The 18,555-nt window shown below is 41.1% G+C and overlaps 2 protein-coding genes across 5 annotated transcripts in view; one reads left to right on the top strand and one right to left on the bottom strand.

Annotated features, from left to right (window-relative positions):
• The window catches only part of LYRM7 (LYR motif containing 7), a 150,456-nt gene that overhangs the window by 6,396 nt on the left and 125,505 nt on the right, over window positions 1-18,555 (top strand). For 2 of the 4 annotated variants that reach the window (XR_011486767.1, XM_070465067.1), the window contains exon 1: window positions 12,528-12,634. The exons of 1 other annotated variant lie outside the window; for it this stretch is intronic. Coding sequence is in view for 2 of the 3 variants with exons in the window: in XM_070465067.1 (XP_070321168.1) it covers window positions 12,617-12,634 (18 nt within the window). In the remaining variant the exon portion in view is untranslated. Of the gene's footprint in view, window positions 1-12,527; window positions 12,635-14,431; window positions 14,663-18,555 lie in introns of those variants that run through there. One more of the 4 variants, XM_070465068.1, reaches the window with a different exon arrangement.
• Window positions 745-7,008, bottom strand: HINT1 (histidine triad nucleotide binding protein 1). Its single transcript, XM_020878094.2, has 3 exons — window positions 6,752-7,008; window positions 2,204-2,308; window positions 745-1,065 (listed from the first exon to the last, which is right to left on the bottom strand). The coding sequence occupies exons 1-3, from the start codon at window positions 6,860-6,862 to the stop codon at window positions 901-903; spliced, it is 381 nt and encodes a 126-aa protein (XP_020733753.1). The 5' UTR covers window positions 6,863-7,008; the 3' UTR covers window positions 745-900.

Raw genomic sequence — 18,555 nt, 5'->3', positions numbered from 1 at the left:
AGGAAAGCAGAGAAGCAAAGCCATCTGTCCTGCAGAACCTCAGAAAGGCTAGGGTACGTGGCAAGACCAAAAATAAGTAAGTTTTGTTGTCAGTCTACATAAGATCTCAGACACTGAGATTTACCTACCTCAATTCTACATAGCCAGATTCATGCAAAACTTAAAATATTTTTGCTAGTGTGCACATACACATTCAAAACAATGAGTTTTCAATTTGGAGAATTAATTCTAAATAATATGTTTCCAAGTCTTTATAATAAATACTCAGTGTTTATTATAATATATATATAATATAATATACTTAGTGTTTCCTAATAAGGAAACACTACTGTATGCCTTCATATGACCATCAAAGTTTCTGTGAGAAACATACTTTCATCCCTTCCAAATTATCTCCAATAGTCCAGGGAAAACATGTGAGCTGGACATCAAACATTTCCAGTGCCACAACTGTCACTTTCTGGATCAATCACATTACTTCCTTTGTTCTTAGGGGGGGGGGTTAAAAAAATTGGATTAGAAAATCTTCTCCTGGACTGATACTTTACTCTAAAAAGCATATTTCAAAGATGAAGCTAAATGTATAAAATTTTTTAATTTGTCTTCAAAGATCAGTCATACCGTTATAACCACATACGTAATGATGAGTCCTCTTTGGGGAGAAAAAACAAAACCTTCCCAGGTATGAACTCTATCTTCAAACATTCCAACAAACATATTTTTAAAAATAAGTCAAATACAGAATTCAGACCATGCAACAATGTCTTTTATTATGTATGGGTTTTTTAAATTATTTTTTCAATATCTCCATACAGAGGCAAAAAAAAAAATTGTTAAGCAGATTAGAATTTGCAAACCTGATCACTGCATAGAGAAGGCAACATTATCTCTATAGCATGCTTAACCAGGAGGCCAGTTCATCTGCCGACCTCCAAGAACATGGAGATGAACATGATAGACAGACTGGCCCCCATCTGAACCTTCATTCACCACCATTCGATAGCCCTTCTTCAGGCCCAGATCAGCAGCACATTTCTTGCCAACAATCATCAAATGCCCAAGAAGCTGGAGAAAAAAAAAAAGTTTCTTAAGCACTAGTAATTTATAGCTTTATAGTTTCTTATCATCATATAACAAACTACCAAGGTGAAAAATTTAAAAGCTACTAATTGAAACAGACTTTGGGCAAGTATTTGGAAACATTTTTAATCCTAATATAATCCTATTAGGTATTTACTAATTACTAATTTCAATAAACAAAATTACAGGCATAAATCTGCTCAATTAAAACAACTTTAAGATCATACTCCAAGTGGTATTTGAGTTTTCTTAGTAAAGCAGACACCCTGCTTGCTTGTTCTGGGGGCATATTATCAGTTGGGACAAATTTGGTTATGCTGTGGTAACAAACCAAGTAAAAACCTGGTTTACATCAAAGATACATTTCTTGTGTTCACTCCATGTTGATCACAAGTCGACCAGGCTCTATATTCCACATCTTTTTCACTTTGAAACCCAGGTTGATGGAACAGTCTCTATATGATCACAGTGGCAGAGGTTAGAGAGAACATGGCAGACCAGGTATTAACTTCTTTCAAAAGACATGTATCACTTCTGCCTGTACTCATTGGTCAAATTAAGTCATATGACCAGGCCCAACATCAATGAGGCCAGAAGTATAATACAGCCCTACATAGAAGAGTGAGCAGTTATGAACAATTATATAATCTACCACAAAGAGCACTAAGAAAAATTTTAATTGAGGCCTGTACATCCTAGTAAAATCAAATTAATTTTCTTTCTTTTAATGGCATTAATAAAAGAGCCAGTGAACTCTCTCCTGTATGATACACTATTTCTTATTAAGGAAAAATGAGTCTCACCAACTAATCCTTGCTTAGAATCATTTCTGTTTAAGAATTTGTGGTGATGGGTGTTAACAAGACTTGCTGTGATAATTCAGTAGTATATACATATATCAAATCAATATGTTGTAAACCTAAATCTAATATAATGTCATATGTCAATTATATCTCATTTAAAAATTCACACTACTTATACATTGCATTGAAGCCCTAATGATTTTCTATTTTTCCTCAGTATGCCCTTAGGAAAACAAAAATGTGACATAACCTTAAGGGTGATATTTAGTCTCCCAGTTTAAAAAGCAAAAAAAACTAATGATATTAGTAAATGTACTTACACTTTCATCATCATCTTCTGCTGCAGAAATCTGGGATATATGTTTCTTGGGTATCACCAGAAAATGTGTTGGTGCTTGAGGGGAAATGTCATGGAAAGCAAGACACTGGAAAAAAGGGGGAAATAAATCAAAGTTTCCATATATAGTCTTACAGCCTAAAGTTTATCACTTTCACACTGGCCCCATGGGAGAAACACTGGGGTTTCCCCTGTGGTAGGAGATCAGAAGCTGACACAATACATATGATACTCTGGTCCTTTTCATGGAACTAACAGTCTAATGGGAAAACTGACTTTAAACACATAAAAGTATACTTAACCAAAGATTCAGTATGTTATAAAATACAACAACAAAGATCCTACAAGTTACAAGGGGAAAGTAACATGTGCAGTAAATGATTATCACAGAAAAACCTAATTTTGATTGGGTGGTCAAGGGCAATCATTGTGAGGTAGCTACATTTAAACCAAGATCCAAAGGTTGAGAAGCACGTAGGCATGCTAATCATTGTCTGTTGTTCCAATATATTCTCATGCAACTCTTCCTGCTCAAGTCACACTGTCCATCTCTCTCCACACTCAGGGCTTTCTCAACTGCTTTTCCCTCTACTGCAAAGATCCTTTTTCTCCAAAATCCCAACTTTTGTCTAACTTAAACTACTATTCATTCCTTAGCTACCAGTATATACACCATTTCTAAAGGAAATTTTTTTAAAATTTTGAATTCCGTATTTTTTATTGAAATATAGTTTGGGGGGCTTCCCTGATAGCTTAGTTGGTAAAGAATCTGCCTGCATTGCAGGAGACACCGGTTCAATTCCTGGGTCAGGAAGATCTGCTGGAGAAGGGATGGGCTACCCACTCTAGTATTCTTGGGCTTCCCTTGTGGCTCAGCTGATAAAAATCCACCTGCAATGCAGGAGACCTGGGTTCGATTCCTGGGTTGGGAAGATTCTCCGGAGAAGGGAATGGCTACCCAGTCCAGTATTCTGGCCTGGAGTAGTCCATGGACATGTAGTCTGTGGGGTCACAAAGAGTCGGACAGGACTGAGCGACTTTCACTTTCACAGTTGATTTATAGTGTTGTGCCAGTCTCTGCTGGATGGCAAAATGATTCAGCTATACACATACACATTCTTTTCTTAATATTCTTTTCCATTATAGTTTATCCCAGGATACTGGATACAGTTCTCTGTGCTATACAGAGTAGGACCTCGTTTATCCATTCTAAATGTAATAGTTTGCATCTGTGAATACCAAACTCCCATTCCACCCCCTCCCTCCCCTCTCTTCCTTGGCAACCGTAAGTCTGGATCTCTATGTCTGTGAGTCTTATTTCTGTTTTGTAGATAGGTTCATTTGTGCCATATTTTAGATTTGACACATAAGCAATATCATACAGTATTTGTCTTTCTCTTTATGACTTAATTCACTTAATATGATAATCTCTAGTTGTATTCATGTTGCTGCAAATAGCATTATTTCATTCTTTTTATGGTTGAGTAGTATTCCATTGTATACATGTACCACATCTTCTCTATCCATTCATCTACTGATGTACATTTAGGTTGTTTCCCTGTCTTGGATACTGTGAATAACTTTGCTATGAACATAGGGGTGTATTTATCTTTTTGAATTATGGTTTTGTCTAGGTATATGCCCAGGAGTGGGATTGCTAGATCATATGGTAATTCCATTTTTAGTTTTCTGAGAAACCTCCATACTGTTTTCCATATGGCCATACTAACTTACATTCCCACTAACAGTCTAAGACAGTTCCCTTTTCCCCACACCTTCTCCAGCATTTTTCATAGACTTTTTGATGATAGTCATTCTGATTCATTACAGTTTTGATTTGCATTTTTTTAAATAATTAATGATGTTGAGCATCTTTTCATGTATGTCTTTGGAGAAATGTCCATTAAGGTCTTCTGCCATTTTTTGATTGGGATATTTTTTGTTGTTGAGTTGTATGAGCTATTTGTATATTTTGGAAATTAAGCCCTTGTCAGTTGTACAGTTTGCAAATATCTTCTCCCAGTTCACAGGTTGTCTTTTTTATGGTTCCTTTGATATGCAAAAGCTTGTAAATCTGATTAGGTTCCATTTATTTATTTATTTAGATAGCTGTGCTGGGTCTTTGCTGCTGCATGCAGGATCTTTAGTTGTGGCATGCAAACTCTTAGTTGCAGCACGTGGGATCTGTTTTGTGTGTGCTTAGTCACTCAGTTGTATCTGACTCTTTGCGACCCCAGGGACCCCATGGACCATAGCCCGCCAGGCCCCTCTGTCCATGAGGATTATCCAGGCAAGAATCCTGGAGTGGGTTTCCATGCCCTTCTCCAGAGGATCTTCCCAACCCAGAGATCAAAAGCAGGTCTCCTGCAATGCAGGCAGATTCTTTACCATCTGAGCCACCAGGGAAGCCCATTCCCTGATTAGGGATCAAACCCAGGCTCCCTACATTGTGAGTGCAAAGTCTTAAGCCACTGTACCTGTTTATTGTTTATTTTTATTTCTATTGCCCTGGGAGACTGACCTAAGAAGACATTAGTATGATTTATGTCAGAGAATGTTTTGCCTATGTTTTCTTCTAGGAGTTTTATAGCATCGTGTTTTAGATGTAAGTCTTTAAGATATTTTGAGTTTATTTTTGTGTATGGTGTGAGGGGGTGTGGTCACCTTCATTGATTTACATGCAGCTGTCCAACTTTCCCAGCACCACTCAAAGCAAATCTTTTGTTTGCAGTCCCCGCGGTCCAGAGGTTAGGAGCCCGAGTTGTGCAATTTCCTGGTTTTTTCCTTCGTGGCAGTGATCACTTTTTTGTGTGTGTGATCACTTTTATAATTAGAAATTTGCTGATTATCTGACTGATTTCTTCCCACTTCAACTACTTAGGAAATATATTTATTTTGTAAAAATGAAGAGGATAGGTAACATTTAGACTAACTAACATTAGTTAGTTAGACTGACTAACATTTAGAATAGTTTTGAATCTTGTTCTCCAGTGAAGGCAGAAGCTTCTTAATAGAACCTTTTCCTGCTTAACTGTCTCCGGGTAATTATACTTGGTGCTCTGTACAAATATGCTGTATCATGATTGCTTCCTGCTGTTATACTATTGGAACTCAGATGGTTCAAAAGTCAGTATTTCAACTATCACTTACTAAAAGTAGCTAGAAGTATTTTTGGAGAAGGCAATGGCAACCCACTCCAGTACTCTTGCCTGGAAAATCCCGTGGAAGGAGGAGCCTGGTAGGCTGCAGTCCATGGGGTCGCTAGAGAGTCAGACAGGACTGAGCGACTTCACTTTCATTTCTCACTTCCATGCACTGGAGAAGGAAATGGCAACCCACTCCAGTGTTCTTGCCTGGAGAATCCCAGGGACGGGGGAGCCTGGTAGGTTGCCGTCTATGGGGTCGCAGAGTCGGACACGACTGAAGCGACTTAGCAGCAGCAAAAGTATTTTTAAAGAAATACACATTTTCTAAAACAAAATAATCTCCCTAACAGATAAAAAGGGTATTTAAATAAATTCACCTTGAGGAATTAAAACTTAGGTGTTTTGAATCTAAGAACGCTACTAGTAACATAAAATGTTTCCTTATATTCTATATTTCATAGTGAATTTATTAAAAAGTTTACAAAACTTTTATCTAAATCAGCCATCCTGTCCAGCTTTATCTGAGATCCAAAATATAACCTCCCACTAAATATTTTACACAAGATGTCTGAAAGTCAAATGAACTCGGCCTTTCTAAAACAATTTCAACCTACAGTGAGGTCAAGAAAAACGACACTCTTAATCTGTTGGCATAAAACTACTTCCCGTAAAATACTGAAGGAATCATTCTTCCTGGGAGGGGCTAAAGGAAAGCAAATCCCAGAAGCAGGTTCACTCTTGGGAGTTCGAGACCCGAGGCGGGGGGGTGGGGAGTGGGGGTCGAGGCGGGGGAAGGGAGTGGGGGTCAGGGGGTGGGCCTCGGTGAGCGTCCCTCGCGGAGGCCCAGGGCGTCTGCGCCGCCCCCAGGCCGTGCGCCCCCGGCCTCTAGCGCACTGCGGCGGCGAGAGGCGCCCGGAAACGGCTGTGAGCGGGAGATCGCGGAGATTGGGCCCGAGTCAGGGTGCGATCGGGTTTCTCCCTGTCAGGCAGAGCGCTGGCGAGATTGTCAGATTCCTTAAAGAGTCGAGGTACGAGGCAGCCCGGCAGCCGGCGGCCGCCCATGCCGAGGACCCGGAGCGCCACCCCCCCTCCACGCGCCCAGACCCCGCGGTGCGGGCCCGCGAGCGCCCGGCGGCCTGGCCCGCGCCCCGGGCTGATAACGCGTAACCGGAGCGCCGGCACGCGCCGGCCGGGCACCTCGGAGCGACCGCGGCCCTGCCCGCTGGCTGGGGGCCCGAGGCCGAGGCCGCAGGAGAGAGCCCGGTGCCTTCCCTTCTCCCCGGCGCCCGCCGACCCTTCCCCTCCCTCCCCTCCGCGGGAAACTCGCGTGTCCACAGGCGCCTGCCCCGTCTCAATCCACGAGCGAGGCGACGCTCGGAGCCTACCTGGTCATCCTCATAAATGATTTTGGCTGGGATTTCCTTGCGAATGATCTTTCCGAAGATCGTGTCGCCGCCAGGCCGGGCGACCTGAGCCTTGGCGATCTCATCTGCCATCTCTGCCTCCCTCCCGAGCTGCCGGCCGGGGAGAAGGTCGGGAGGAGGGAGGAGCCGGGGGCGCGGGCCGAGGGCGGGAGCACGCGGACAAGCTTGCGCAGGGACCGCCGCTCGCACAGGGACCGCCGCTTGCACGCCCCAGCAACTCGTGCGCGTGCGCACTGGCGACTGGCGCTCGGGTGTTGCCTTGCGGGAGCTCTAGGGGAAACGGGGAGCCAGACCGAGCCAGAGAGAGGTTCTAAATGATAGGACCCAGCAATCGGCACCAAGGTCGTTTTTCTTTCTTCCTTTCTTGCCTCTCGAGGAGCGTAGTTCCTGCAGTAAGCCCCTCGCTTGTCTTATGGACGCTAGTAGGAAAAATTGGATACTGTAACTGAAAAGATTTGAAACCTAAGCAGTGCTGGCCGTTTTTGCTGGCAGAGACACCATGATACTTCGTTTCTCAGCTACATAGGTCTTAGCTCCAGCAAGTAAGCCCTCCTGCATCAATTTTCTTTTTCTAGCAGTGGTTCACAACCTTGACTGCACGTTACAGTTACCTGGGTAGCATGTAACAAATCTCTGTGAACTTGGCCACACCCCAGATCAGTTGAATCAAACTCTGGAGGCATCAGTAGTTTGTAAACCTCCCTAGGTGGTTGTCGTTTAGTCACGAAGTCTTGTCCGACTCTTGTGACCCCATGGACTTAGCCCACCAGGCTCCATGGGATTCTCCAGATAAGAATAGTGGAGTAGGTTGTCATTACCTTATCCAAGGGATCTTCCCCACCCAGAGATGGAACCCGGGTCTCCTGCATTGCAGGCAGATTCTTTACAGATTGAGCCACCAGGGAAGCCAAATCTCCGTGAACTGTTCTGCAAAGAATTATTCCCAGCAGTAATCAACATAATGTAAGATGCCCCACCGTAAAGGAGCAACACCTTTCTTAACCCCTCATACCCCTCCATATCTTTGCTCCCTTTAAGAAGAGTTTTCTATATATTGTGTCCACTTTATAGTTCTTTTTGGAAATTATTTGCCTTTTATCAAGGTCACTAAGGACCTCCACTTACAACATCCTATTCAGTTCAGTTGCTGGGTCGTGTCTGACTCTTTGCAACCCCATGGACTGCAGCATGCCAGGCCTCCCTGTCCATCACCAGCTCCCAGAGCTTGCTCAAACTCATGTCAATAGAGTTGGTGATGCCATCCAACCATCTCATCCTCTGTCATTCCCTTCTCCTGCCTTCAATCTTTCCCAGCATCAGGGTCTTTTCCAATGAGTCAGCTCTTCACATCAGGTGGCCAAAGTATAGGAGTTTCAGCTTCAGCATCAGCCCCTCCAATGAATACTCAGGACTGGTTTCCTTTAGGATGGACTGGTTGGATCTCCTTGCAGTCCAGGGGATTCTCAAGAGTCTTCTCCAACACCACAGTGCAAAAGCATCAGCTTTTTTTATAGTCCAACTCTCACATCCATACATGACTGCTGGAAAAACCATAGCTTTGACTATATGGACTTTTGTCGGCATGGTAATGTCTCTGCTTTTTAATATGCTGTCTAGGTTGGTCATCACTTTTCTTCCAAGGAGAAAGCGTCTTTTAAATTCATGGCTGCAGTGATTTTGGAGCCCCCAAAAATAAAGTCAGTCACTGTTTCTATTATTTCCCCATCTATTTGCCATGAAGTGATGGGACCAGATGCCATGATCTTAGTTTTTTGAATGTTGAGTTTTAGGCCAACTTTTTTGCTCTCCTCTTTCACTTTCATCAAGAGGCTCTTTAGTTCTTCACTTTCTGCTATAAGGGTGGTGTCATCTGTGTATCTGAAGTTATTGATATTTCTTCCAACAGTCTTGACTCCGGTTTGTGCTTCATCCAGCCTAACATTTTGCATGATGTACTCTACATATAAGTTAAATAAGCAGGGTGACAATATACAGCCTTGATGTATTCCTTTTCCAATTTGGAACCAGGTCACACAACATCCTATAGCAATTCCAATTGCCATTATACTTGACCTCTTGGCAACATTTGCCTCTGTGACCATTCCTTCTTTTCAGCATCACTCTCCTTCACTCTCCTACCTCACTGGATGCTATTTTTCCTTCATAGGGAGCTTTCTGTTCCAGGCCTCTCAATGTGGATTGCATTCCTGGCCCTCTTCTCTAGCTAACACCTAATCTCCAAGTGTCCATATTATGAAAAATTACACCTTTACCACTTTGCTCTGGTGCAATTATTGATGGTGGCCCTCTTTAATCACAAAAGTGTCTCATTTGGTATTTTTGGTATCAAAGACATTCCTGGAACAATTTGTGAAATCTAAATAATGTGTACAAATTAGGAAACGGTTTTGAAAATCTTGTTAATTTTCCCACAAACATACAGCAAAATTATCGAAATCAGTTGATCTGGGTGGGGCCCTTGTAGGTTTCTAACAGTTTCCAGGTGATACAGTTGCTGCTAGCCTGGGAACTATGAGAACCACTGATGCCAGAGAATGTCTTTTTTTTTTTTTTTTTTCTGTCAGAAAGACACCTACTGAAGTGTTTAGGAGCATAGGAGTATGGTGTCTGCAACTCACTGTCAAAACAGTAAAGTGAAAGTGTTAGTCACTTAGTCGTGTCCAATTCTTTGTGACCCAGTGGGCTGTATTCCCCAAGGCTCCTCTGTCCATGGAATTCTCCAAGCAAGAATACTGGTGTGGGTTGCCGTTCCCTTCTCCAGGGGTCACAGTAAAGACAACCTCAAAAATGTCAAGATAAAGATAAGTAGAGAGAAGAGGATAAAGCAACTGTTGTAAAATGTTAACATTAGGGAAAACTGAGTGAAAGGTGTTTGTACATTCTATCATTCTTGCAACTTTATGACTGAAATTGTCAAAATTAAAAATTGAAGAGTTTGTATGGGTTTGCATAATAAATATTATGGTCATCTTTCACTCAACCAGAGGCATTATCATCTACAGAGTAATGACTGTCTAGTGTTTATCTCCTAACCTCTTAATTTCAGATTGGTGTATGAAGCATATTTCTGCCTACTCACTACCTTCAGTAGGATGTCTACTAAGCACTTCAAACTTATTTTTACTCCCTCCATAACAATCTAAAAACCTATTCCAGCAGCCTTCTGACTTTGCTATAGTACCATTCACCAAATTGCTCAAGCCAAAATCCTGAAGTCTCTGTGGATTTTCTTTGTGGATTTTCAACACAGGTGAATCTAATCACTTCTCATCTCCCCTTCTTACCCAAATCCAAGTCACTACCATATCTTGCATGGCGTATTTCAAGAGCCTCCTGGTTTGCCTATTTGCTTCTACTATAGTCCATTTGCTATATACTACCCAAAATGATTTCTATATAATATAAATCATGATGTTAGTCTCCTGCCGGTAAGGCATTTCACCATAGAATTAAATATAAAACCCTTAACTTGGCTAATAAGCTCTTAAGTGATCAGGCCCATCACTGCTTCTCCTACTTCATTTCCTTCCATTTCATCCTTATTGACAAGCTTTACCCAAACTGGTATGGTAGGCACATGATTTCCATGTTTTAATCCCTGGAGCCTGTGAATATGTTACTTTACATGGTAGAGGGGATGTGCAGATACGATTAAGTTAAAGGTCTTTAGGTGGGGATACCCCTCAGTTATCCAGATGGGCCAAATATAATCACAGGGACACCTTTAAATAAAACAGGGATACAGGAGAGTGAGAGTCAGACAAGGAGATTTGATGATGGAAGCAGGTGTGAGAGTCAAAGATTGAAGATGTTCTGCTGTTGGCTTTGAAGATGGAAGGGTCCACAAGCCAGTGACATTCTGGAACTCAGAAGTCCAAATTGGGTTTCACTGGGCCTAAAATCTTGGTGTCCACAGGGCTGCGTTCCTTCTGCAGGCTCTAGGGAAGAATGCTTCTCTTGCCTTTTCTGGCTTCTAGAGGCCACCTGCATCCATCTTCCACTTCCTCCATCTTCAAAGACCACAGGGGAGCATCTGCAAACCTCTCCCTTACTCTGCTTCCTGCTTCCACTTACAGGTATCCTTGTGATTATTACCTTGTGCCCATCAAACAATCCAGGATAAACTTCCCATCTTAGCACATTATTGACTGGGGCTTTTTGCAGAAACTAACTTAACACCTGTGTCCAGCAATTTATTATGTAAGTGTATTTTGAAACACTCCAGTCAGTAATGTTCGGGTAACAAAAGGCGTCATAATATATCTCTGGTCAATAAGTTGTTAAAATATTTAATCACATCTGCAAAGTTCATTTTGTCATGCATGGTAGTAATATATTCAGAAGTTCCTAGGATTTAAAGAGGGACATCTTTTGGAGGCCATTATCCTGCCTACCGTATAGTTCCATGACTTCATCTAATGCACATATTGGAATTTTTTATTCAGTTCTGGGTCCTATACTTTGAGATGCCAGCAAACCAGGATGGATTCCCAGAAGAGGCAGAATAGTCACTTCATTTATGGAACAGTTCAAGGAACCATACAGATTTAGTGAAGGGAAGAGAAGGTTGAACTGAATTGATTTGGGCACTATGAAAACTGTACTTTCAAATTTTGGCAGGTGAGTGGTTTTGATTAACTGAATACAGGACCCTAGTTAGCCAGAAATTATAACAATAAATTATGAATTTCAGGAAACTGGGCTGTGATTCTATACTGAAAATAAGCATCTTTGAATCATTCATTAGCAATCAAAAGGCACTACTATACAGTATCAGAAGATCATCTAATATTCCCTAAATAAATGACAGTATCCAGTGTATTTGGCTTAATTGCTTATGGTTAAACAGTCTTTTGCAACTCCAGTGCATTTTAATTTTTAAAAAGTAATGTTATCTTGCTATTCTCATGATAACTTGCAATATTCTGTAAAATGACAAATCATAGAGAAGGAAAGGGGCCTTAGAGATCCATTGGTCCAAATCTTCATTTCTAATAAAAAGCCAATCTTACCTAAAGGTTAAGCTGAAAAAAAGTTAATTTTACCTAAAAGTTTAACTGTGGGGAGTAGGGAAGACAATGACTATGCAATGGGAGCAAGGTTGAGATTTTTTTTCTTGATGCTTGCAAAGTCATAAGTTAAATGTAGCTAAATGCTTTATGATAATTTATGTTCATGATGCTGCTGATAAACTATTTCCAACCTTTGACCAGGCAAGGAGTAGGGCCTGTTGAGTAGGCCACGTGTGGTCTAAGGAAGTAACTCAGCCTCACCCTCTAGAGGAATGAAGTGGGATAAAGTGTAAATAGTGCTTTTGAAAGTCGGCGTTCCATTCAACACCTGCGATAGTTGCTAGGGCTTGGCTCTTATTTGTGCACTTTTGCAAAGACAAAAGTTGCAACTCAGAAACGTTAAAATAACGGTTCCTTAATAGACGTAAGGACATAAAGGTGCCGAAGCTATTTATCAACCCACACTCTACCACCAGAGGCTGCTTCAGAAACGGCCGGAAGTGCCTCTGCCCCTAACTAACATGGCGTCCAGGCTATTTCCGTTCTTGCCTCTGCGGTAAATGAGCTCGGCGGCTCCTCGCGGTTTTCCCAGAGGCCACCGTCTTGACCAACTCCCCTAGCCTGTTCCTTCGTGGGGGCGGGGCTACAAAGGAGATGCTTCGTGGTGATTGGTTGCGGTGCATTAGAAACAATGCTATGGGGCGGGGACGGGCGGATGTTGAGTAGTGATTGGTTGCCGGGAGGCGGGGCGACTCGACCGCTGGGGAAGTAGCCGCAAGCGGAGCCGAGAGCCATGGGTCAGGCGGCCAAGGTGACTGGGTCCGGGGAGGGGTTGAATGCGATGCCAGCGGGGAGGGTAAGAGAGCGGCCTTGCGAACATAGTCTGGAGTCTCTGTAACTGAGGTTCAGGACCCTCCGCGAAGGATGTGGCCTTTACACCTGAGAAGCCTGTAACCAACCCTGGAGGGCAGTCGATGGTTTGTGCAGGTGCGGAGGAGGGAGGGCGGTACAGGTGGTCCTAGTTCATTTACCAAATACGGACTGTTTATCCGTGATGCACGCCGGTGAATTGGGTGCTGCCCCCATTCCATTCCACACCGAGCGTTTCTGTGAGGGACCCATTTCGCATCCTTGGGAATTTTACAAGACCCCAGAGTCCTACGCGGAAACCACCCGATGAGGTAAAAGATCTCGTCAAGTAACCGAAAGGTGCATAGACGTCTAGTAACCAGGGAAACCGAATCCCGGCAAAACCACTTGACAAAAGTAGCACTTGAGACAGCAGAAACCTGAGATTCCTGTGTGCTCTGAACGAGCTCTGGGAGCTGATGCCCCCTTGAGGATCGAGGTCACATATTTCTTATCAAACTGATGCGCATTCCTGGCCAGTGTACAATTCTCTGGGACCAGCCATCCCTAACCAACCTTAAGTATTATCAGTATGGCCGGTTGAGACATAGACATGGAAAAGGGAAATTGATCTGCCATAGTATAGTGAGCAAAAAACAAACAGTGCTTACAAAGGTTGGTCAATAACAGGGAGCCACCAAGAGTTCCTCTTGTACTACTGAACTCTGTTCCGAGAACGTTTTAATATATGTCACAGGACTGATAGAAACAGAATTGTAAAGGGTTGTTCTTTCAGAAAACTTACTGCGTGTCCATAATAGCTTTTGGTAGCATTTAATAGGGAGAAGGCAATGGCAACCCACTCCAGTACCCTTGCCTGGAAAATCGCATGGACGGAGGAGCCTGGTGGGCTGCAGTCCGTGGGGTCGCTAAGAGTCGGAGACGACTGAGTTACTTCACTTTCACTTTTCACTTTCATGCGTTGGAGAAGGAAATGGCAACCCACTCCAGTGTTCTTGCCTGGAGAATCCCAGGGACGGGGGAGCCTGGTGGGCTGCCGTCTATGGGGTCGCACAGAGTCAGAAACGACTGAAACGACTTAGCAGCAGCAGCACTTAATAGCCAGCATTTGGCCTGTACTTTCTAGGCATGGTGGATGCAACAGTAACTTCATACAGAAGTCTGGCAGGTAGAGAGAGTTTAAACAGTTATTTAGTTACTAGTATTTATTCACTGTATTTTAAATTGAAAATGCAGTGCATTTTTGTGAGCATATAATCCTGTCTGGAGGGATGCAAAAGAAAAAAAAAATCACCTATGTAAACTGAGACCTGAAGTGTTATTAGAAATTAAGTAAGACTGGGAGAGAGGTTCAAGAGGGAGGGAACATATGTATACCTATGGCTGATTGATGTTGATGTATGGCACAAACCAACACAATATTGTAAAGCAATTATTCTCCAATTTAAAATAAATAGTTTGTTTTTTTTTTTTTAAGAAATTACCTAGGAGAAGAGAGGAAGGAGTATTCTGTAAAGAGGAAGTAGCATATGGACCATCCTTCAAGTGGAAAGTTGCTTGGAAAACTTGAATACAATGAAATTAAATAAAATTCATTCCAAAAGTGCTTTTGATAAGAACTATCATGTATAGAAGACACTTGTGCTAAGTGTGGAAGATACAAAGTGACTGAGAAGCCTCTCAGGAAGTAGGGGACACTTCAAGAAAGTGTAGTAAGTGCCAAGTGCTGTGGATGTACTCAAGAGGGGCATATAACCCAGATTTAGAAGACAGAAATGATAACCAGCTAGACTGAAACCGAGTATAGAAATTATGTCATCCGCCCTTAAAACTAGCCTACTATTCAAGAAAATTGAAGCAAAAAGGCTAATTTGCCTAAGCTTACAATAAGTGGTAACATCAGACTTAAACTGATCTTACTGTGAAGAATTGACTTTCCATATACACTACCTAAATGTGTCCAATCAATGTAAGTACATCAAAACAAGAAGACAGTCTGACCTAGGTTTCTTTATTTTAATAGAAGTTTACTAACTCCAAGGTGATATTAGCTCTGAGGCAGTAATGATGACATTTGCTTAATACTAGTTCTTAAAGTAGGGATACTGGTGGTTGTACTAAGTGAATTACTTTCTTTTTCCCCTAAATAGTATGTAAAATAATTAGGCATACTTACTTTTCACTTCCTTCTTAATCCCTTGCAGCCTCTTCAACTACTCTTGTAGTATTAAACTCCCTGGTTTTCTATGACGTTCCACCACCTTTAACATCCCTGTGTTTGCCTACAGTCTTTTTCAAGACAGTCTCGGCCTTCACTATCAACTGCCTCAAAATTTTTCCTGTCTTTACATATTGCTCAGTTACAAAGTCACTGCTACGTTTTTAGATATTTGTTAAAGCAGCATCCCACTTCCAGTAGTAAGATATGCGTTCGTTTCCTATGGCTTCTCTAACAAGTTACCACAGTTTTTATCTTGAAAATACAAAATAAGGTCACATGTACATGTACTGAGGATTAGAACTTCAACATGTCTTTTGTGGGGACACAATTCAAGCCATAACAAGATAGATACACCACATTTTATTTATCCATTCATGAGTTGGTGAACATTTGGGTTCTTTCGTGCTATGAATATTCATGTATGAACATATGTTTTCATCTTGGTTGTATACCTAGGTGTGGAATTGCTGGGTCATATGATAACTCTGTTTAACTCTCTCAGCAACTGCTAAACTGTTTTCTAAAGCAGCTGCAAGCTTTTCCATTCCTCTCAGCAATGTGTAATAGTTTCAGTTTTTCCACATCTTTGCCAACACATGTCACTGGCTGTCTTTTTGATTGTAGACATTCTACTGGGATGAAGTATTATCTCACTGAGATTTAGATTTGTATTTTCCAAATGGCAAATTATGTGGAGCATCTTTTCATGGCCTTAATAGCTGTTTGTCTGTCTTCTTTTGAGAAATGTCTTTTCAAATCCTTACCTGTTTTTAAATTAGGTTTTATTTTATTTTAAAAGTTCTTTTTACACTCTATGGATAGTAGGCCATTATCAGATATGTGATATAAATATTTTCTTTCACTCAATGGGTTGTCTTTTCTTTTTGTTGATAAGTGTCCTTTCTCTTTCTCTTTTTAAATTATATATATTTTTAGTTTTTATAAAGGAGATAAGTGTATAAAATTTAAGAAGTCAAATGGTGTTATGCAGAAACCGGTAGGTATCTACTTCCTTCTATATACTCCCCATTCCTGCTCCCCAGATATAAGCACTTTTTAATCATTTTAGTTATTTCTTATATTTACCTCCATGTTTATAAATAACATGTTTAAACTACTATTGATTTTTTTTTTCCCCTCTTTGGAGATATTTACTGACCTTTGTCTGCAAAAGGTGAGGATTTTGTTGTTCAACTCCTCAGCTGTATCTGACTCTTTGTGACCCCATGGACTACAGCACGCCAGGCTTCCCTGTCCTTCACTGTCTCCTAGAGTTTGCTCAGACTCATGTCCATCACTTCTCTTCCAAGTGATCCCATCCACTTATCTCATCCTCTGCTGTCCCCTTCTCCTTTTGCCTTCAATCTTTCCCAGCATCGGGATCTTTTCCAACAAGTTAGCTCTTCTCATCAGGTGGCCAAAGTATTGGAGCTTCAACTTCAGCATCAGTCCTTCCAATGAATATTCAGTGTTGATTTCCTTCAGAATTGACTGATTTGATCTCCTTGTAGTCCGTGGACTCACAGCAGTCTTTTCGAGCATTACAATTCGAAGGCATCAATACTTTGGTGCTCAGCCTTCTTTATGGTCCCACTCTCACGTCCATACATGCCTGCTGGAAAAACCATAACTTTGACTATGTGGACCTTTGTTGTCAAAGTGATGTCTCTGCTTTTAATGCTTTGTCTAGGTTTGCTATAGCTTCTCTTCCAAGGAGCAAGCATCTTTTAGTTTCATAGCTGTCATCATCGTCTGCAGTGAGTTTAAGGACTAAGTTCTCCCTAATACCCTATTTCTCTCAATATACAAATTTTGGTGAATCCATTTTCATCTTTGATATGATTATACAAAATTTGTCCAGAGCTGAGCCTGCTAATATAAATATATGATTATGTTGCCTTTTTTTCCTAAGTCTTAGTGTTTCTTGATGTTAATAACTGCTTTGTTTTTATTATCAGTTTTCCTACTTATCTATTCCCAAACTATAAGCAAAACTGATATTTACTAGTTTCAATTTTTTTCCTAGCATCATCTTTTCTGGGTCTTTTGCTCTAGTCCAGAATAGTTGCTTTCTCTGCTGGCTACACAAATGCTGACCTTTATTTGTCCTTTACCATCCTCTCTGTTTCTCTTGTGTTGGATCACCTGTCTCCCTCATTCCCATTGTGTGTGTGTGTGCATGTGTGAGAGAGAGATCGCCCCTTGTTTGGGTGCAGCACAGTCTTCTGTAGCTTTTCAAGAAAGGGCATATAGCAAATAAGAGACTTTGCATTTCTGAAAATACCGATTTGTCATTGCAGTTAGGTTATAGTTTAGATATGTAACTTGAAGATTTTATATCATTGTCTTCTCACAGTGATGCTGTTTAGAAATCAGGTAGCTTTGTAATTTTCTGTTTTTTATACGTGAGCTGTAAGGTTTTTTGTTAGCAGTGTGCTGAACTTACATCATGATGCGCCGCAGCACGGGTTAGGGTTGATCAGTTGGTGGAATCTGCATTCTCTGTTCTCTCTGGTTGGCGATAATGTGACTATAACTATTGGGCCATCTAGACTTCTCCTTTAATTGTATTATCCTTTCCTCAACTTCCTGTTCTACTTGCTGGGCAGTTTTTCCCGAACTTAATCCTTGCTGTCACTCATTTGCTATCCAAGAGCTCTGGGGCATTTTCTGAACATTCCTTTTACTGTAACTTCTTTTTGTTGTTATTCCATGTTTGCAATAACTTACATTTCTGAGAAAGTTCTTTGGTTAATCTTTGTTTTATTTTTATGTTTCCTGCTTCCTGTTTCTGCTTTGGTGTCCGCCTATGAGGCTATAGGTTTTCTCTATATCTGAATAGTGCGTAGCACATAGGATACCCTCAGTAAAGTTTCAGTGTTATTATCTGGTGAATGGACTGGGGGAGAGGAGGGAATGATGGCAGAGAGGCAAATCTTTGTCAGTAGTCTAAGCACGAGATAGGCAGAGATCTGAATTTAAATTGTTTTGGGTGATGGAGAATATACAAGAGATTAGAGAGAAATCCCTACAGTTTCTCCGTGAGGAGTAAGGTAGATTTAAAAAATGACCTAGAGATTTTCTGGCTTCAGAAATTCACTGTTTTCCATAACTAAAATTGAGAGGATAGAAGAAAGAACAGTGTTGGGGGGGACAATATTGAATATGCTTTTTTTGTTGTTAAGCACAGTCTTAAATATTCAGAAGTGTCAGCATTCTTTTTTGAGAAGTCACAATTAAACTTTCCTAAATTATCTAAAGCATCTTCCTTCTGGGCTCTTTCAAGATGTAGTATATTCATGAGTTTGTATGCATATGTATGTGACTTTAAGATCTGATGAAGGTCTATGTTAAGAAAATGAGAACAAATACATACCAGACTAGCAAAGCTGGTTACCTTAGCAAACTAATTTTGGCAGGGGGATCATTAACTTTTTAACCATTCTCATATTATTTTGTTTCAAAGAATTTTATATTATTTTTGTAAATACATAAGGTTAATTTTTTTTAATGTAAAGATAAATAATCAAGGGAGTTATTTTGACCAACTCTTGTTTTCACCAGCTACTTTGAAAAATAATCTAAGAAATAAATGCTGTTTAATCCCTGTAATTATGTAAAATGTGAAAATTTTTTCTTTT

The sequence above is a fragment of the Odocoileus virginianus genome, chromosome 3 (genome assembly GCF_023699985.2).
Source record: "Odocoileus virginianus isolate 20LAN1187 ecotype Illinois chromosome 3, Ovbor_1.2, whole genome shotgun sequence".
NCBI classification, from domain to species: Eukaryota; Metazoa; Chordata; class Mammalia; order Artiodactyla; family Cervidae; genus Odocoileus; species Odocoileus virginianus.
The sequence above is the reverse complement of the archived record's forward strand: the minus strand, read 5'-3'. Positions and strand labels throughout refer to the sequence as shown.